Source organism: Oncorhynchus clarkii, chromosome 20 (genome assembly GCF_045791955.1).
Source record: "Oncorhynchus clarkii lewisi isolate Uvic-CL-2024 chromosome 20, UVic_Ocla_1.0, whole genome shotgun sequence".
NCBI classification, from domain to species: domain Eukaryota; kingdom Metazoa; phylum Chordata; class Actinopteri; order Salmoniformes; family Salmonidae; genus Oncorhynchus; species Oncorhynchus clarkii.
This window is the reverse complement of record NC_092166.1, coordinates 19,098,071-19,117,283: the sequence shown is the minus strand read 5'-3', so window position 1 is coordinate 19,117,283 and position 19,213 is coordinate 19,098,071. Positions and strand designations below refer to the sequence as shown.

General features: G+C 42.6%; 1 protein-coding gene across 1 annotated transcript in view; it reads right to left on the bottom strand.

The window, feature by feature from the left end:
* LOC139376040 (disco-interacting protein 2 homolog C-like) overlaps positions 1–18,776 on the bottom strand; it is a 244,325-nt gene extending 225,549 nt beyond the window's left edge. Inside the window, 1 exon segment of the mRNA XM_071118137.1 lies at positions 18,473–18,776. Within this exon segment, the coding sequence (XP_070974238.1) occupies positions 18,473–18,551 (79 nt within the window). The 5' untranslated portion in view covers positions 18,552–18,776.
* Between the last annotated feature and the right edge of the window lie 437 nt (positions 18,777–19,213).

Sequence of the window (19,213 nt, the reverse complement as noted above, 5' to 3'; positions counted from 1 at the left end):
ATGTAAAGGCCTCCCTCTTTACAGCGGACAGAAGAAAACAATGTAAAGGCCTCCCTCTTTACAGCGGACAGAAGAAAAAAAAATGTAAAGGCCTCCCTCTTTACAGCGGACTGCCATGGGGCAGTGAGAAACGTGCAGTTTACAGCTAATTTCCTGCAATGGCAAAGATGCATAAAGATGTCGGAATTTGATTATGGAGTCATTGTTTTAGCACTACGGACTGAGTTTTTGAACTACGCCACGGGACATGTTTCAAAGTGCCAATAAATCAACAATCTACTTTGGGGTTTTTCAAATTGCCTGCGTCTTGGAGCTAGAATTAGGGCCATGTATGCTGTGCCAATGACGACAGAAAAAAAAGAGTGAAGAAGAGCAATGTGCAATCCAGCGAACTTAGCAAACAAGGCATTTGTGGTAAGTGCATGGGGCCGCCATATTTATGCACCTCCGTTATTCTACCCATTTTGCCATAGGGTGGAGAGATATTTTGCCATTTTTAATATGATATCTGAGTGAGAGTGACTAACAAAATCAATTTGCCCCCCAGCCAGTAATTCAACCATGATTACTACAATTAGTAGTAATCTGGCAAGACTAATTTACAATAAAAAAAAACTGTTTAGCTGACATGGGCTAATTGAGTGATATTCAGTGATTGACATAACAAGAGAAAAACTCCTGATGCATTTGGAACTTGTTTTGAGACACTTTAGACGAAGGAGCGGAGTAGAAACATGGTTCAAAGGGAGGATACGATTCAAGTGTTAATCAATGACTCAATGGGGTCTGACATGCAACAACACTATCGCAAGGGAGTTCCTCAAGTTTCCCAGTCTGTTGCACAAGACTTGGTCAAAGACATCAAGTTAAAAAAAAATGCAAAACATTTAAATTGTGCATTTATTATCACTGAAGATAAGGGATATGATTTGCGCAGCAGATTAAAACACCTTTCCTGAACATGTTGCCACTGTCAGATGAGAAAGTAGCTTCTCAATGTGCAGTCATTTTCATAGCTCTATAACCATTTACACATTTTTGTTTCATGTTGGAATTGATTACATTTAGGGGAAATGTGCCTTCTGGTTAGGGAGCCGAAGCAATGACAGGAATATGCAAATAAGCCTCATTCAGTAATGCAAAACATCAAGAGTAAATGGCAGCAGCAGTGTTTCACTTCACTGTGTGCTGATTGTGCAGTTAGATTACTCAGATGAAAACTGCAGAGGAGAGGAAAAGCACACATTCCAAACCACCTTACAATATCAACACCTGGTACTGTAGGTTCAGAGGAAGTCGTCCCTACATCTAAGAGGGCTTTTTATTTTCCTACAGGAGACCGTTTCATTTACAAATACAAAAGATGCCATCTGGAGTTATCCTCCAACGGCCGGCGAGGCGGCTTGGCGCATCTCCAAACTACCAATAGTCAGGTAAGATTGTGTAACATATTTTGAAAAGCAACAAGGTTCAAAGTCAAACAAAGAGTGAAGCAGAGGTTTGGCTTTCGGAAAAGGCAGCTTTGCTCCATTTCTTTTCCTTGATCCAATCAGTGCTATCAAACCTCTCCCAGAGCAAGCTGATTCAACAGTTCCAAGACAATTTGGAGACCATGCAGCTCACACGCCTGGACTTTTTGGGGCAGATGTTAGCCGCTAGCATTAGGAAAGCTTTTCAAAAAAGTGTTTGATAGCTTCCCATTGAGTTTTAACCCAACATTAGGGATGCTGTTGCTGATTTCTCCCAAACACCACCGTTATTCAGCCACCGCATTTGATGCTGTGATTTCATGCTTTGTTACTTAAGTTTATCGAGTAGGCTCTAAATGTGAAAGCATAATCAATAATGTACAAATTTGCATTCCAGGAAGGACGACAGTCAGACAGTGTCTTTCCTTCCCACTCTCTGAGTGTGGTCTCTCTAATGGAAAACATTTAGCAGCATGTAGCCTCTATACTGCAGCTAATTTATCAGGGAGCTTTCCTGGCAGACGTTTCCATCGACTCTACACAACATTTATTACCCAATGCACTGTGAAGCAAACAACAAGAGGCCCAACTTCTAAACCACCCAGCCCTAAGTTAGTTCCAAGCAGTGAGATACAGAAACATTTATGTTTAGTGCACAATACCACAGTTATCCACTCTTTTTCTCTCTTCAAGCCTAATCTAAAAAGTTGTTTAGACTGGTTCATAAAATGTATTCAAGGAAGAAAGCAGTTTTAGAGAGATTCTAAGGATAAGGCAAAGTGAGGGGCTTTATTCTGTAGAGGGACAGATGGAACTTATAATTTCACTTGAACTCTTACATATTGCCTTGTGTTGTTCTTTTAAAGAAGCATGATCAATCTTCTGTAAACCACAGGGCTAACTTTCCTTTCAAGACATGAGATTTGCTATTATCTTTATCTTAATGTGATGTAACAATAGTGCCAGAAAAGAAGACTGATGTTTTACGTGTTCCCAACTGATTGTTTTTTTGTTTGTTTATTTGCTTTGTTTTTACTTTGAACATAAGGTTGCAGCTACCGTCTCTTATGACCGAAAATAACTTCTGGACATCAGGACTGGGATTACTCACCACGGACTTGCAGAATTATTTTTTCTTTTAACGAGTCTGATGAGCCCGACACGAATTATATACTGCTTTCTCGGGAACAGGCCCAGATCCCAGTGAAGAGGAGGCGGAGAAAAAGTGGCAAGAGGGTGGGCTGCCTCTAGGTGATCGAATAAACCTCCACTTCCTTCCATTCTGCTAGCAAACGTGCAATCTTTGGAGAATAAAATAGGTGAACAATGCAAAAGATTAATGTATCAACATCGCATTTAAAACGAATAGTCGTGGCTGAATGACGATAATATTAACATACAGCTGGCTGGTTATACACTGTACTGGAAGGATAGAACAGCGGCGCGTGGTAAGACAAGGGGCGGCGGACTATTATATTTGTAAATAACAGCTGGTGCTTGATATCTAAGGAAGTCTCGAGCTATTGCTCGCCTGAGGAAGAGTAGCTCATGATAAGCTGTAGACCACACTATCTACCTAGAGAGTGTTCATCTGTATTGCTCGTAGCTGTTTACATACCACCACAGACTGAGGCTACAGACTCCTAGTAGCCGGGGACTTTAATGCAGGGAAACTTGCATCCGTTTTACCAAATGTCTATCAGCATGTTAAATGTTTATTTGGCAAATCTATCCTCCTGATTCCTGCTTACAAGCAAAAATTAAAGCAGGAAGCACCAGTGACAAGATCAATAAAAAAGTGGTCAGATGAAGCAGCTGCTAAGCTACAGGACTGTTTTGCTAGCACAGACTGGAATATGTTCTGGAACAATGCCGATGGCATTGAGGAGTACACCACATTTTATTTTAATTAGACAAATCAGTTACATACAAATGCATATTTACAATGACGGTGTACCGGGGAACAATGGGTTAACTGCCTTGTTCAGAGACAGAACGACAGATTTTTACCTTGTCGGCTCCGGGATTTGATCCAGCAACTTTTCGTTACTGGCCAAACTCTCTAACCACTAGGCTACCTGCCACCCTTCATCAATAAGTGTATACACACACACACACACACACACACACACACACACACACACACACACACACACACACACACACACACACACACACACACACACACACACACACACACACACACAACACAAGGATTACAGGCAACGTCCTCACTGAGCTAAAGCTGCCGCTTTCAAGGAGCGGAACTCTTACCCAGAAGCTTATAAGAAATCCCGCTATGCCCTCCGACTAACCATCAAACAGGTAAAGCATCAATACAGGACTAAGATCAAATCATACTACACCGGCTCTGACGATCTTCACGATGTGGCAGGGCTTGCAAAACATTACAGACTACAAAGGGATGCACAGCCAAGCCCTGCCAAGTGACACGAGCATACCAGACAAGCTAAATTACTTCTATGCTCGCTTGAAGGTAAATAACACTGAAACATGCATGAGAGTACCAGCTGTTCCAGAAGACTGTGTGATCAAGCTCTCCACAGCCAATGTAAGACCATTAAAACAGGTTAACATTCACAAGGCCAGAAGGACTACTGCGAGCATGCGCTGACCCACTGGCAAGTGTCTTCACTGACATTTTCAACCACTCCGAGTCTGTAATACCAACATGTTTTAAGCAGACCACCCTAGTGCCTGTGCCAAAGAACACTAAGGTAACCTACCGGCCCATAGCACTGACGTCCGTAGCCATGAAGTGCTTTGAAAGGCTGGTTATGGCTCACAACTAGAGGTCGACCGATTATGATTTTTCAACGTCGATACCGATAATTGGAGGACAAAAAAAAGCCGATACCGATTAATCGGACAATTTTTAAAATGTATTTGTAATAATGACAATTACAACAATACTGAATGAACACTTATTTTAACTTAATATAATATATAAATAAAAATCAATTTAGCCTCAAATAAATAATGAAACATGTTCAATTTGGTTTAAATAATGCAAAAACAAAGTGTTGGAGAAGAAAGTGCCATGTACAATATGTGCCATGTAAGAAAGCTAATGTTTAAGTTCCTTGCTCAGAACATGAGAACATATGAAAGCTGGTGGTTCCTTTTAACACGAGTCTTCAATATTCCCAGGTAAGACGTTTTAGGTTGTAGTTATTATAGGAATTATAGGACTATTTCTCTCTATACCTTTTGTCTTTCAAATACCTTTGACTATTGGATGTTCTTATAGGCACTTTAGTATTGCCAGTGTAACAGTATAGCCTCCGCACCTCTCCTACCTGGGCTCGAACCAGGAACACAACGACAACAGCCACCCTCGAAGCAGCGTTAACCATGCAGAGCAAGGGGAACAACTACTCCAAGTCTCAGAGCGAGTGACGTTTGAATGGCTATTAGCGCGCACCCCGCTAACTAGCGAGCCATTTCACATCACGTCGTTACACCAGCCTAATCTCGGGAGTTGATAGGATTTAAGTCATAAACAGCAGAGCTGCTGGCAAAACACACGAAAGTGCTGTTTGAATGAATGCTTATGAGCCTGCTGGTGCCTACCATCGCTCAGTCAGACTGCTCTATCAAATCATAGACTTAATTATAATACACTGCTCAAAAAAATAAAGGGAACACTAAAATAACACATCCTAGATCTGAATGAATTAAATATTCTTATTAAATACTTTATTCTTTACATAGTTGAATGTGCTGACAACAAAATCACACAAAAATGATCAATGGAAATCAAATTTATCAACCCTTGGAGGTCTGGATTTGGAGTCACACTCAAAATTAAAGTGGAAAGCCACACTACAGGCTGATCCAACTTTGATGTAATGTCCTTAAAACAAGTCAAAATGAGGCTCAGTAGTGTGTATGGCCTCCACGTGCCTGTATGACCTCCCTACAACGCCTGGGCATGCTCCTGATGAGGTGGCGGATGGTCTCCTGAGGGATCTCCTCTCAGACCTGGACTAAAGCATCCGCCAACTCCTGGACAGTCTGTGGTGCAACGTGGCGTTGGTGGATGGAGCGAGACATGATGTCCCAGATGTGCTCAATTGGATTCAGGTCTGGGGAACGGGCGGGCCAGTCCATAGCATCAATGCCTTCCTCTTGCAGGAACTGCTGACACACTCCAGCCACATGAGGTCTAGCATTGTCTTGCATTAGGAGGAACCGCACCAGCATATGGTCTCACAAGGGGTCTGAGGATCTCATCTCGGTACCTAATGGCAGTCAGGCTACCTCTGGCGAGCACATGGAGGGCTGTGCGGCCCCCCAAAGAAATGCCACCCCACACCATGACTGACCCACTGCCAAACCGGTCATGCTGGAGGATGTTGCAGGCAGCAGAACGTTCTCCACAGCGTCTCCAGACTGTCACATGTGCTCAGTGTGAACCTGCTTTCATCTGTGAAGAGCACAGGGCGCCAGTGGCGAATTTGCCAATCTTGATGTTCTCTGGCAAATGCCAAACGTCCTGCACGGTGTTGGGCACAAAAGGCGGAGGTAGCGGTTCTGCTGCTGGGTTGTTGCCCTCCACGTCTCCTGATGTATTGGCCTGTCTCCTGGTAGCGCCTCCATGCTCTGGACACTACGCTGACAGACACAGCAAACCTTCTTGCCACAGCTCGCATTGATGTTCCATCCTGGATGAGCTGCACTACCTGAGCCACTTGTGTGGGTTGTAGACTCCGTCTCATGCTACCGCTAGAGTGAAAGCACCGCCAGCATTCAAAAGTGACCAAAACATCAGCCAGGAAGCATAGGAACTGAGAAGTGGTCTGTGGTCCCCACCTGCAGAACCACTCCTTTATTGGGGGTGTCTTGCTAATTGCCTATAATTTCCACCTGTTGTCGATTCCATTTGCATAACAGCATGTGAAATTTAATGTCAATCAGTGTTGCTTCCTAAGTGGACAGTTTGATTTCACAGAAGTGTGATTGACCTGGAGTTACATTGTGTTGTTTAAGTGTTCCCTTTATTTTTTTGAGCAGTGTATAATAACACAGAAATACAAGCCTTAGGTCATTAATATGGTCAAATCCGGAAACTATCATCTCGAAAACAAGACGTTTATTCTTTCAGTGAAATACGGAACCGTTCAGTATTTTATCTAATGGGTGGCATCCATCAGTCTAAATAGTCCTGGTACATTGCACAACCTTCAATGTTATGTCATAATTACGTAAAATTCTGGCAAATTAGTTCGCAATGAGCCAGGCGGCCCAAACTGTTGCATATACCCTGACTCTGCGTGCAATGAACGCAAGAGAAGTGACACAATTTCACCTGCTTAATATTGCCTGCTAACCTGGATTTATTTTAGATAAATATGCAGGTTTAAAAATAAATACTTCTGTGTATTGATTTTAAGAAAGGCATTGGTGTTTATGGTTAGGTACACGTTGGAGCAACGACAGTCCTTTTTCGCAAATGCGCACTGCATCTATTATATGCAACGCAGGACACGCTAGATAAACTAGTAATATCATCAACCATGTGTAGTTATAACTAGTGATTATGATTGATTAAGTTTAATGCTAGCTAACAACTTTCCTTGGCTTCTTACTGCATTCGTGTAACAAGCAGGCTACTCGTGAGGCAGGTGGATAGAGCGGTGGACTAGTTAACCGTAAGGTTGCAAGATTGAATCCCTGAAGTGACAAGGTAAAAATCTGTCGAATTCTGATTGTTATAAAAACTTGAAATGGTCCCTACTTAAAAATCGGCCATTCCGATTAATCGGTCAACCTCTACTCACAACTCCATTATCCCAGAAACCCTAAACCCACTCCAATTTGTATACCACCCCAACAGATCCACAGATGATGCAATCTCTATTGCACTCCACACTGCCCTTTCCCACCTGGACAAAAGGAACACCTGCGTGAGAATGCTATTCATTGACTACAGCTCAGCGTTCAACACCATGGTGCCCACAATGCTCATCAATAAGCTAAGGACCCTGGGACTAAACACCTCCCTCTGCAACTGGCTCCTGGACTTCCTGACGGTCCGACCCCAGGTGGTAAAGGTAGGTAACAACACATCCACCACGATGATCCTCAACACGGGGGCCCCTCAGGGGTGCGTGCTCAGTCCCCTCCTGTACTCCCTGTTAACTCATGACTGCACGGCCAGGCACGACTCCAACACCATCATCAAGTTTGCCGATGACAACAGTGGTAGGCCTGATCACTGACAATGACGAGATAGCCTAGAGACCTGTCCGTGTGGTAGCAGCACAACAACGTCTCCCTCAACGTGATCAAGACAAAGGAGATGATTGTGGACTACAGGAAAAAGAGGACCGAGCACGCCCCCATTCTCATCGACAAGGATGTAGTGGAGCAGGTTGAGAACTTCAAGTTCCTTGACGTCCACATCAACAAACTAACATGGTCTAAGCACACCAAGACAGACATGAAGAGGGCACAAAACCTATTCCCCATCAGGAGACTGAAAAGATTTGGCATTGGTCCTCAGATCCTCAAAGTTCTACAGCTGCACAATCGAGAGGATCCTGATTAGTTGGATCCCTGACTGGTATGGCAACTGCTCATCCTCTGACCGTAAGGCGCTACAGAGTTGTGCGAATGGCCCAGTTCATCACTGCGGCCAAGCTTCCTGCAATCCAGGAACTCTATACCAGGTAGTGTCAGAGGAAGGCCCTAAAAATTGTCAAAGACTCAAGCCACCCTAGTCATAGACTGTTCTCTCTGCTACCACACTTGCAAGCGGTATGGGAGCACCAAATCTAGGTCCAAGAGGCTTCTAAAACAGCTTCCAAGCCATAAGACTCCTGAACATCTAATCAATTGGAATCCCAAGATTACCTGCATTGCCACCACTCTTTTACACCACTGCTACTCTCTGCTGTTACCATCTATGCATAGTCACCTTAACTCTACCTACATGTACATATTACGTCAACTAACCAGTGCCCCCGCACATTGACTATATACAGGGGGGTACCGGTACAGTCTCGCTACGGTTATTTTACTGCTGCTCTTAAATTACTTGTTCCTTTTATTTCTTATCAGTATTTTTTTTAACTGCATTGTAAGGTGTTGTATTCGGCGCTTGTGACTAATAAAATTTGATGTGGGCTGCGTGGCTCCTAGAATGGGTCTGACTTTGTGATATTACCTAATCGGTTTCTAATAGTATAGGAAAAGTAGGCAATACACTAAGCATACAATGATACAATGACAACATGCCTGATGCATAGATTGGTTGGTTAAGTGAGGATATCCGATATGGGTGAAAATGACTTGTTGTTTCTTATATTTTCAATGCTCTTCAACACCCAATCAACACTGTTACCGGAGTTCAGTTCACACAACATAAGAGAACAGAATTGAGGGGAAGAAGCGATAGAGCAGCACAATAAAGGGAGTTCATCCCAGTCCTCTGTCTGAGGTAACAAAGATCCACTGTTCAGTAGAAGACTAGAATGTGTTCAACAACCAGGCAGGAAAAGAATGTTTCACACAGAGACTCTATTGACATTGTGATGTCATCAGAAGAGTTAGGTTGGATATCTTCAGAAGGGTAAAAAAATGCAGTCGAAATGCTCTGTGGAGTCCAACTGTGTCCGAAATGGCACCCTATTCCCTATATAGTGCACTACTTTTGATCAGAGCCAAAGCACTATATTGAGAATAGGGTGCCATTTGGGATACAGTCACCGTGCATCACTGAAAGGCCAGTGTGTTGTTCATCTGGTCTGAATCTAATAAACCTGATCTATTTAAACTTATTAAGTACCTTATTTTGCAAAACAGCCTGCCGCTGTCTGGATGGACAAAGGTTTGGGCTCATCTGCACTGAGCTCTGTGATCGCTCCCCCATGTTGGGATTGTGTCACACTTCACTATTACCAGTATATATTGTTCTCTAGGGTCCCAGACAACAGTTAGCTAAAATGTCATTATAAACTGAGTTTTTGTTGAGCAGTGAGAGGTCTGTGGAGATTAACAAGGAAAGGAAAATATTCATCATAGCCAGGCCCAGTGGGGTTAGAGGGGAGGGTGGGGAGGCAGGGTCATCACTGGAACTGTAAACTAACCTCACCTTTAGCAGCAATAACAAATACAACGGGATGGGACCTCAAAAGGGAAACGCAGCATCTGTAGCAAATATTTGTCGTCTCCATGTTTTGAAAGTGGGAATAAGGCCATGGTTGCATCTCCATATCGGTTTAATTTATTTTCACAGCAGGGGAGTACTGGATTCTTTCTCACCCCAGAGACTTTAAATGACGAGCCCTCCAACATGCTGGCTTCAAAGCGAGCTGAGAAAGAATCAAAGGATGGGCACAAAGATAAACTTTTTTGCTAAAAACTGCCTGTGAGCAGCGGGGTACTGACGCAATCCTCAAGTAACAACTTTCTGCCACAGACATACGGCCCCACTTTGACCAGTCCAAGAATGACATCACATCACCCACCCATCTGAAGCTGTGGCAGCAGTTACATTCACAAGCTGCCCTCCCGAGAAATGCAAATTTCATGTGTGTCTCCCAAGTGGCACCCTATTCCGTATAATGTGCACTACTTTTGATCAGAGTTCTATGGGCCCTGGTCGAAAGTAGTGCACCATAGGGGATAGGGTGTCATTTGGAACACAAACCATGGCTTTATTGGTGTCCATGTGACAGTGAAGGTTCCCCTATGAAAGGAATGGGATTCTCCCTACATGGCCTCCACACTGTTTTAACATGAGCTGGATGTTGGTTTCCTACCAAGCAAAACAAAAGGTGTTACATTTTTTTATTTTGAGGGGATGGAGCGGGGGGTCAAAACAGGATGAGGGAGATATTATGGGCTTAGTTCCACTGGAGAGAAAGATTTCCAGTACACAAAAAATACAGTGTTATTCATTACAAGTTGAACCATGTGAGGTTATGAACTTGAGAAATCATGTCATTGAGTATGTTTACATGCACACTAATAATTCAATATTAAACCGATTAAAACCTGGTTTTCTGAGCAATCTTTCAAATTATTAGGACATGTAAACAGCTTAAATATACATTCCAGCAGTGGATTTGAACTGTGCATGTGCCAGCACCGGGTAGCGGAAGCCTCCCTCTTATGTGCGAGTGAAGTGAGTAAAGAAAAACTTAGTGTGCATCTTAGAAATAGTTTTTACATTAAAAAGTATTCACCAAAAAAACATGTTCACTCTGGTAGAACGTTCATTTTGATTGCCGATCAAAAGATCCATCAGTAGCCGGATTTTTTGTCCATGTAAACAGGATTTTGCAAAGCATGTAAACATTTTAAATGGACTATTATATTAACCTGACTATCCAAAATAGTCACATCAAATCAAATGTTATTTGTCACATGCGCCGAATACAGTGAAATGCTTACTTACAAACCCTTAACCAACAAAGCAGTTAAGAAAAATAAGTGTAAAGTAAAAAATAGAAAATGAAAGTAAGAAATAATTAAACAGCAGTAGTAAAATAACAATAGCGAGGCTACATACAATGTGCCGGTTAGTCGAGGTAATTGAGGTAATATGTACATGAAGGTAGAGTTAGTGACTATGCATAGATATTAACAGAGAGTAGCAGCAGTGTAAAAGAGGCGTCTGGGTAGCCATTTTGATTAGCTGTTCAGGAGTCTTATGACTTGGGGGTAGAAGCTGTTGAGAAGCCTCTTGGACCTAGACTTGGCTCGCCGGTACCGCTTGCCGGACAGAGGGCAAGCAGTTGCCATATCAGTCAGTGATGCAACCAGTCAGAATGCTCTTGATTGTGCAGCTGTAGAACTTTTTGAGGATCAGAGGACCCATGACAAATGTTTTCAGTCTCCTGAGGGGGAATAGGTTTTGTCGTGCCCTCTTCATGACTGTCTTAGTGTGTTTGGACCATGATAGTTTGTTGGTGATGTGGACACCAAGCAACTTGAAGCTCTCAACCTGCTCCACTGCAGCCCCGTTGATGAGAATGGGGGCCTGCTCAGTCCTTTCCCTGTAGCCGACAATCATCTCCTTTGTCTTGATCACGTTGAGGGAGAGGTTGTTGTCCTGGCACCACACGGACAGGTCTCTGACCTCCTCCCTATAGGCTGTCTCATCGTTGTTGGTGATCACTGTAGTGTCATGGGCAAACTTGATGATGGTGTTGGTGTCATGCCTGGCCATGCAATCATGAGTGAACAGGGAGTACAGGAGGGGACATTAAGTTCATCTCAGAATTATGCGGTTTGTGTGTCACTGTCAACTCAGAATTGCCTCATGGAAAAACATGGAAATCTTAATAAACAATACTTTGAACAACCCTACCTTTTCCTATTATTTCAAAACTCCATTCCCGCATGTTATCAGGGTGGCATGGGAAATGTTTGCATTGAAATATGACACTGCCTTAAAAGCAAAACAGTCAAACTGCCTGCCAACAAACGCCAGGTTCCCTATAGACTAGGCGATAACAAAATCAGACAACTACGACGAGAGAGGAATCATGAATGCATTTTAAAATGACACCCTATTCAACACACAGTGCACTACTTTTGACCAGGTCCATATGAGCTCTGGTTAAATGTAGTGCACTACATAGGAAAAAGGGTGCCATTTGGGATATAACTCATAAATTCAGCCAATTAATAGTGGAGTCAAGAATGCAATATTTATAGTTGTTCCTGCTAGTTTCAGCCAATTTTGCGTTATGCTGGGTATCCAACCATTCACACCATTACAGCCCTGTTGATTGGATCTACAAATGCTCACTAGCAGATGGGATGGACATAAACCACTGCATCCCAACACGGACCCTTCCAAATACAGTATCTTCACGCACGGAAGAACACCATTTTGATTTGGAAGTTGGGAGGGAATGAGATGAGGCTCAAAGGCCCTGGCTACATCCAAAATGGCAACATAATGCCTGTATAGGCCAATTCTTTTGACCAGGGCCCATAATGCACTATGTAGGGAATAGGGTGACATTTTGGATGAAGCATGTAGGATGGTACACTGACTGTTAAAGACAGCATTTAGCTAGCTGTATATCCACAGAGCTGGGTAGGTAATACCAGTAACAGACCTTTCAGGATTTCCACAGCACAGAGACAGTCTAGCTAGTCTACAGTACATGTCATACTGTCATAATTCAAAAGCTTGAAGGTAGTCTTTGGAGGCAACGGTGTAAATATTCATTTCCCCTCTGTCATGGGGAGAACACAAACCTGAGGGCTCACTGAAATGTCAGACGATGAACAATAGGCATTTGTTTGGCTTTGGCAGATTTCTGGACATAGAGGACAGGTTGACATCCTCTAATACCTAAGGGGTACATCCCAAATGGTTCCCTATTCCCTACATAGTGCACTACATTTGACTAGTGCCATATCGGTTCTTGGTCAAAAGTAGTGCAATATAAAAGGAATAGGGAGTCATTTGGGACGCAAACAGAGAGAAATCAGAAAGGCAGCAAAGGTATAGTGGTGGTGATGGGCTCCCGTAACGGTTTGGCATGTTTAGTTTGTGGTTTCGTCAAAAGAGACAGATCATACAGGTCTAAAAATACTGGACTTTCTTAATAAGGTCTAAATTACATTTTGTCCAATTCCTGCAGTCTGGTTCAAGAACAGTAATACATTGCTCAGGCTGGCTTATTCAACATCTCACAGTGAAGAATGTAGTGATTAGGTGAAGGAAAAAAATGTTACGGTCAATGAGGTGCTGCCAGCGGAACAGCGAATGAGTGAATACTAACAGTACCATGTCTGAAGTTTTAAATCACTGACAAGTCTTCAGAATCAATGATGATTAAATACTGGCTGAAAAACATATATAAGGAGGACTAAGAGAAAGTCCTTACCTACACCCATCTGATCTGACTTACAATGGCTGTATTATGTAACCACGACTGCGAATGTGAATCAATAATTACAATTCTCTGAAGCTGCTGAATATCCTGTTCATTCATTGGTGAGGCAAGGACAGTAAAACTCAAGCCTCAAAATGAATAACTAAAGCCTCTAAAAACGTATACAGACCGGAGAATATTCTCAGGCAAAGCAGCCTCCGAGACCCTGGCATCTCATGTCATTTTCACAAGCAAGCGTCAACTCAAGACTACATATTATCGACCTGGGACCTTAGTGTCCTCAGCATAGAGATAGTCATGACATCTTGGAACCAACAGTGTCATCATCACTCTCATCACAACTCACCGCCAAGGAGGGAGGTGGAGAAAGACATCTCTATGGCAACTGCCACTCCAAAGGTAAGAGCACCAGGCACTTGGATGGGCTGGCTGAATCAGACACTTTCACAAATAACACCCTAATCCCTATATACAGTAGTACACTACTTTTGACCAGAGCACTATGAGCCCTGGTCAAAAGTAGTGCACTACACAGGGAACAGGATGCCATTTGGGACGCAGGCAGTGAAAGCCAAGACAGAGGAATTTGGGAGGATGCAAACAAATATAGCAAGGAAAATACAGACTGGCTACTAGAAAAAGTAGTGAAGACATCAGGTTTCTTGTGTACACCTCTACCTGCCTGTCTCCATTGACATTTTCTGTGAGCCTTGACCGTGGCCTGTCATAATTAATTCTCCATGATAAACAATAAACACTGACTCTCTTTGTATCTGAATGACATACCTGTGACGGTCTCAGGGAATGCTGCTAGGTACGCTGATGTGTGTGTCCTTATCATAAGGGCAAAGCAATTCTGCCCTACCAAGCAAAAAGGCAGTAAATGCTCATAGCGTCGAACTGAGAAAAACAGCTTTTATTTACCTTGGTTTCACAGTAACCTTATGCATTTACTTGCTAACATTACCTCCATTTTCTCCAAAACACAAGAGGAAGGATAGTTGTCCACATGATTAAGTATGTATTTAATGTAGCAAAAATTACATTAACTAATTTGACCAAATGAGCGGTTACTGCCTTTTTGCTTGGTAGGGCAGAAGAGAAGTGAGCACTTAAGTCATTATTGGCATGTTTCAAAATCCTTATGTCACAAAAGGAAGGGCGGCAAGACACCTGTCATAATCTCAATCCAAAGGTCGGCGACTACACCTCGTTTTGATCCCAACTGAAAACAGTGGAGAGCGCAGAGCGTCATTATAACTCACCACCACCGGTCTGGCGTTGGGTGATTATGGCACTTTGACTCGCAACAGTGACATATTCTGTGAAATGCCAAGGATAGAATTCATTAAACATTCAAACAGAGGGGGAGAGCCACAGGCTTAGTCAGAGCTAGGCTGTACGACTCATTAGGTCGGCTGCCAGAATAAAACAAGGTTGTTTTATCAATGTACAAAATCCCCCCCCACACGCCACAATATTATTCTGCTTTCAGAAGACAAAGAATCCTGAGTTGTCTGCATAAAAAAATAAAAAGTGTCAATGCACTTCACTTAGACAAAGAGTGTCTGATTTTAGCTTGAACGAAAAGTAGCAATGCACTGTATAACCACACCTACCATATTTTCCTTGGCTACTGTATCATTTATTATTCAGGGTAATTTTCTCTGAATTCATGCATTCCAAATAAAGTGCATTAGACATATTGTAGTCTGCTGCATGTCTTGCATACAAACAATCAAGGTCAGGCCACATTATATGATATTTTAATTGTAGGCCTATAGCTTCAAAACAGAGCAGACAGAATTGTTATTAACAGTAGCTAGCTAGTACAGTGATGATAAGTATTTATTGGGGGAGAGAATTCTTTGAGCTGTATGGCTTTAAAACTACAAATGTCTGACAGAAACAGGCATCATATCAGACCCAGACGTGACCAAGGAGAGGCTGAAGTATGAAACTCCAAAAGGTGAGTAAGCAACAGGAGAAACTTATCCTTGAGTCAAAATGGTTTCTACATCTCTTCCTTATTGAAGAATCGGCTTGTCGAGGAAATGTAACATCACTGTCTGCACATACAACAGAGGGATCAAATGAAAGATCCTACATTTGTATTATGATGTATCATATTTATACATGTGTTTGGCCCGGGTGTTGAACAACTTCCATTTGATGGAACCAAGTGAGTTAAGTTAATCAATTGAGTCTATTGACAGTTCAACATTTATGCCATAGCTATGTCAATAGGATACAGCTGTGTGAACAGCAATTAATTAAGCTGCTTGATTACTACATGATTCCATGTGTTATTTCATAGTTGATGTCTTCACTATTATTCTACAATGTAGAAAATAGTACAAATAAAGAAAAACCCTTGAATGAGTAGGTGTGTCCAAACTTTTGACTGTATTATATATACACAAAAGTATGTGGACACCCTTTCAAATTAGTTATTTCCACAATTTTAGCCAACTAGCACACCGTCATGCAATCTCCATAGACAAACATTGGCAGTAGAATATCCTTACTGAAGGGTTCAGTGACTTTCAACTGAGCACAGTCATAGGATGCCACCATTCCAACAAGTCATTTGGTCAAATTTCTGCCCTGCTCGAGCTACCCGGGTGATAGGGCGAGAAGTGGTAGGCCACACAAGCTCACAGAACAGGACCACTGAGTGCTGAAGCGTGTAGCGGATAAAAATCTGTCCTCAGGTGCAACACTCACTACCGAGTTCCAAACTGCCTCTGGAAGCAACATCAGCACAAGAACTGTTCATCAGGAGCTTAATGAAATGGGTTTCCATGGCAGAGCAGCCGAACACAAGCCTAAGATCACCATGCGCAATGCAAAGTGTCGACTGATGTGGAGTACAGCTCGCCACCATTGGAGTCTGGAAACGTGCTCCCTGGAGCTTCACTATTTGGCAGTCCTGACGGATGAATCTGGGTTTGGCGGATGCCAGGAGAACGCTACCTGCCCCAAAGCATAGTGCCAAATGTAAAGTTTGGTTGAGGAGGAATAATGGCCTGGGGCTGTTTTACATGGTTCGGCTCCTTAGTTCCAGTGAAGCGAAATCTTATCTTGATGCAACAGTTTGGGGAAGGCCCTTTCCTGTTCCAGCATGACAATGCCCCCATGCACAAAGCGACGTCCATACAGAAATGGTTTGTTGAGATTGGTGTGGAAGAACTTGACTGGCATGCACAGAGCCCTGACCTCAACCCCATTGAACAGCTTTGGGATAAATTGGAACGCCAACTGTGAGCCAGGCCTAATCGCCCAACATCCGTGCACGACCTCACTAACGCTCGTGGCTGAATGGAAGCAAGTCCCTGCAGCAATGTTCCAACATCTTGTGCAAAGCCTTCCCAGATGAGTGGAGGCTGTTATAGCAGAAAGGAGGGGACCAACTCCATATTAATGCCCATGATTTTGGGATGAGATGTTTGACGAGCAGGTGTCCATATACTTTTGGTGATGAAGTGTAAGTCAAGGGGCACTGAGAGGACAGCTGGTGGACTGGTTTGATGTTAACATTCACCTGACAATCAGATTAGGTCGGTCCGGACACCTGTTGGCGTGCCGGGCCTTGCTGATTGACCTCCGTTAATACTCTCTATCCGCATAAGAACATCACAAATCTCCATGGTTCACAGCAGGAGGACTCAAGGCCGGGGCATGTACGTGTATGTACCGGTTTTGACCAGAATACTATCACATTTCTTATTTCCTAAAATATAGTCTCAAATTGGACCCTATTCCATGCACACCTAGGTTGTATATATGTCAAGTGCCCCCCTCCTAAATCAGCACTCCAGCACTGAGTTATGATCTGTTGTAGCCTATCACTATCTACCCAAGGCGTTTGATCTCAGGAGCCCCAGTCAAAGAGGTTGAGCTGTGAATATAGGTCAAAGTCTGAGAGGTGAATAACTATGCATTTCATGATGTGCTGGATAAGGACAGTCAACTATTCAAATAAATAATGCAGTAAGGCACCCATTTCAAGAAGCTGTTTACATTTGATGCTTAATAACTCTCATAATTACCTAGACTCATGGTTTTCCAAAACAGTCTAGTGAGTAAATCTAGTTATGAGAACTATTCCACCATTCACACCACACAAGCATGGTGTGAATTAAATTAAATTGAACTTCCATTGCTCAAAAACTCAGTGATTGGTTGTCTGTGCATCTCATCCCCCAAAGTTGTCCTCACAGTTATAGACTTAATTAGACAAACACCATATATATGAATACACTGAACAATGGAACTCTTTTTTTCTTTAAATAGAGGGCAATATCAACATGCCCATATATAAAATTAAATAAGTGTATAGCCTTCCCATTGCTTTTGAACATTTAATGGACACAAACGAGAGAATGTATGTGCATTTTGTGTTAAATTATTCAGAATAAATGGCTAAGCTCTGCAAATAAAAATGACAATTGCTTATGCTCACGACTCCCATTTGAAACTAGAAAAACATTGGTAACGGCTCTTGCACCGGAAACATGACACAAAGTGAAGTTTACAAATAGTGTCGGTTATATTTGTAGGCCTACCCTAACAAATTTGGAAGAACATGTCAAATTCAAGACTATGGCTATAGTTTTGTCCATCGTCAACTTGACAGCAAAATAATGTGTTCTTCGGTCTTCAACAGCCACTTAGAAATGAACCTTTCACATGATAAACGTGACGTCTAGGCAACACTAAAGAGTGGACTAGGCTACTTTGTAACCGAAAAAGGAGTTCCCAATAATACCTTGAATCAATCTAAAAATGCCATCAGTTGATACATTTGACAATATCAATGTTAAATTGGCGTAATGATTTGTTTCAAGGTCACAATCTTTCTATTTATAATAGCCAAAATCTGATGAGAACACATTGCACTCTGTGGTGTGATATAAAAGTACAATGAAACTGATATGTCGCAATGTACTGTGATTTGATTCAACATGAATTTGCGGCAGTACTCTCTGCTCATTGCGCGCAGGATCCATCCATGAATTCCCACAAAGCTTTCCCTTTTCTTTGCAGCAAAGAATGTCCGTTTTTCTGCCAAATATAATAACTATATTAAGGGGACATTAAAATATTGCTTACCTTCTGATAACTCCAGTTCCAGCTCAGCAAGTCTGTCTCGCACCTCCAAAGGAAGGGGTAAAGTATCACGGTCCGCCATTCTGCTTTAAAATTATCTTGCTCTTCTCTTCTTCTCCTCACTGAGTCCAGTAAAGTCTTTCAACACTGACCGTCCTTTCTCCGCAGAGCGTTGATGCATAAGGCAAAAGAGTCGCGAGTTGAGTGAGAAATAGAAATGCGGAAAGCGTTTGGGCGAATTCGAATATCGCTTTGCTCGCGTTCTTATTCAAGTCCAGCCATGGTTGGTTGTCCCTGTAGTATGAAAATGTACTGCTACTGTAATTCTGAGTGCTGCTGAGCGATACACAAACGTTGCTGCCACACGTTGAGGCACACACGAGACCACATTCGAGCCCTGTGGAGGGCGCCAAATACCCACTTTCAAGAACTGTTCGAGATTTTAGCCCCTCTCTCCATCCAGAAGAACGTTATGTTGGTTTAACATCCCATTGCCCCCCAACTGTTCCAATATAAAGTATTTCAGAGGCTTCATGGCGCAAAATCAAGGGTTGAAGTGAGCTGTTGTTTACGGGTTGGTTTGGAAAGGGGTTCGAGTTAAGGCTGGGCCCTTTCAGATATCACATTCATATGCATATATTGATTTTATCATTCTACGAAAATGGTGGCCTTTTGACCAGTCATTTTTTTTTAAAATACATGTTTTATTTTTACTTAGCAGTATTAATCAATACAAATTACATC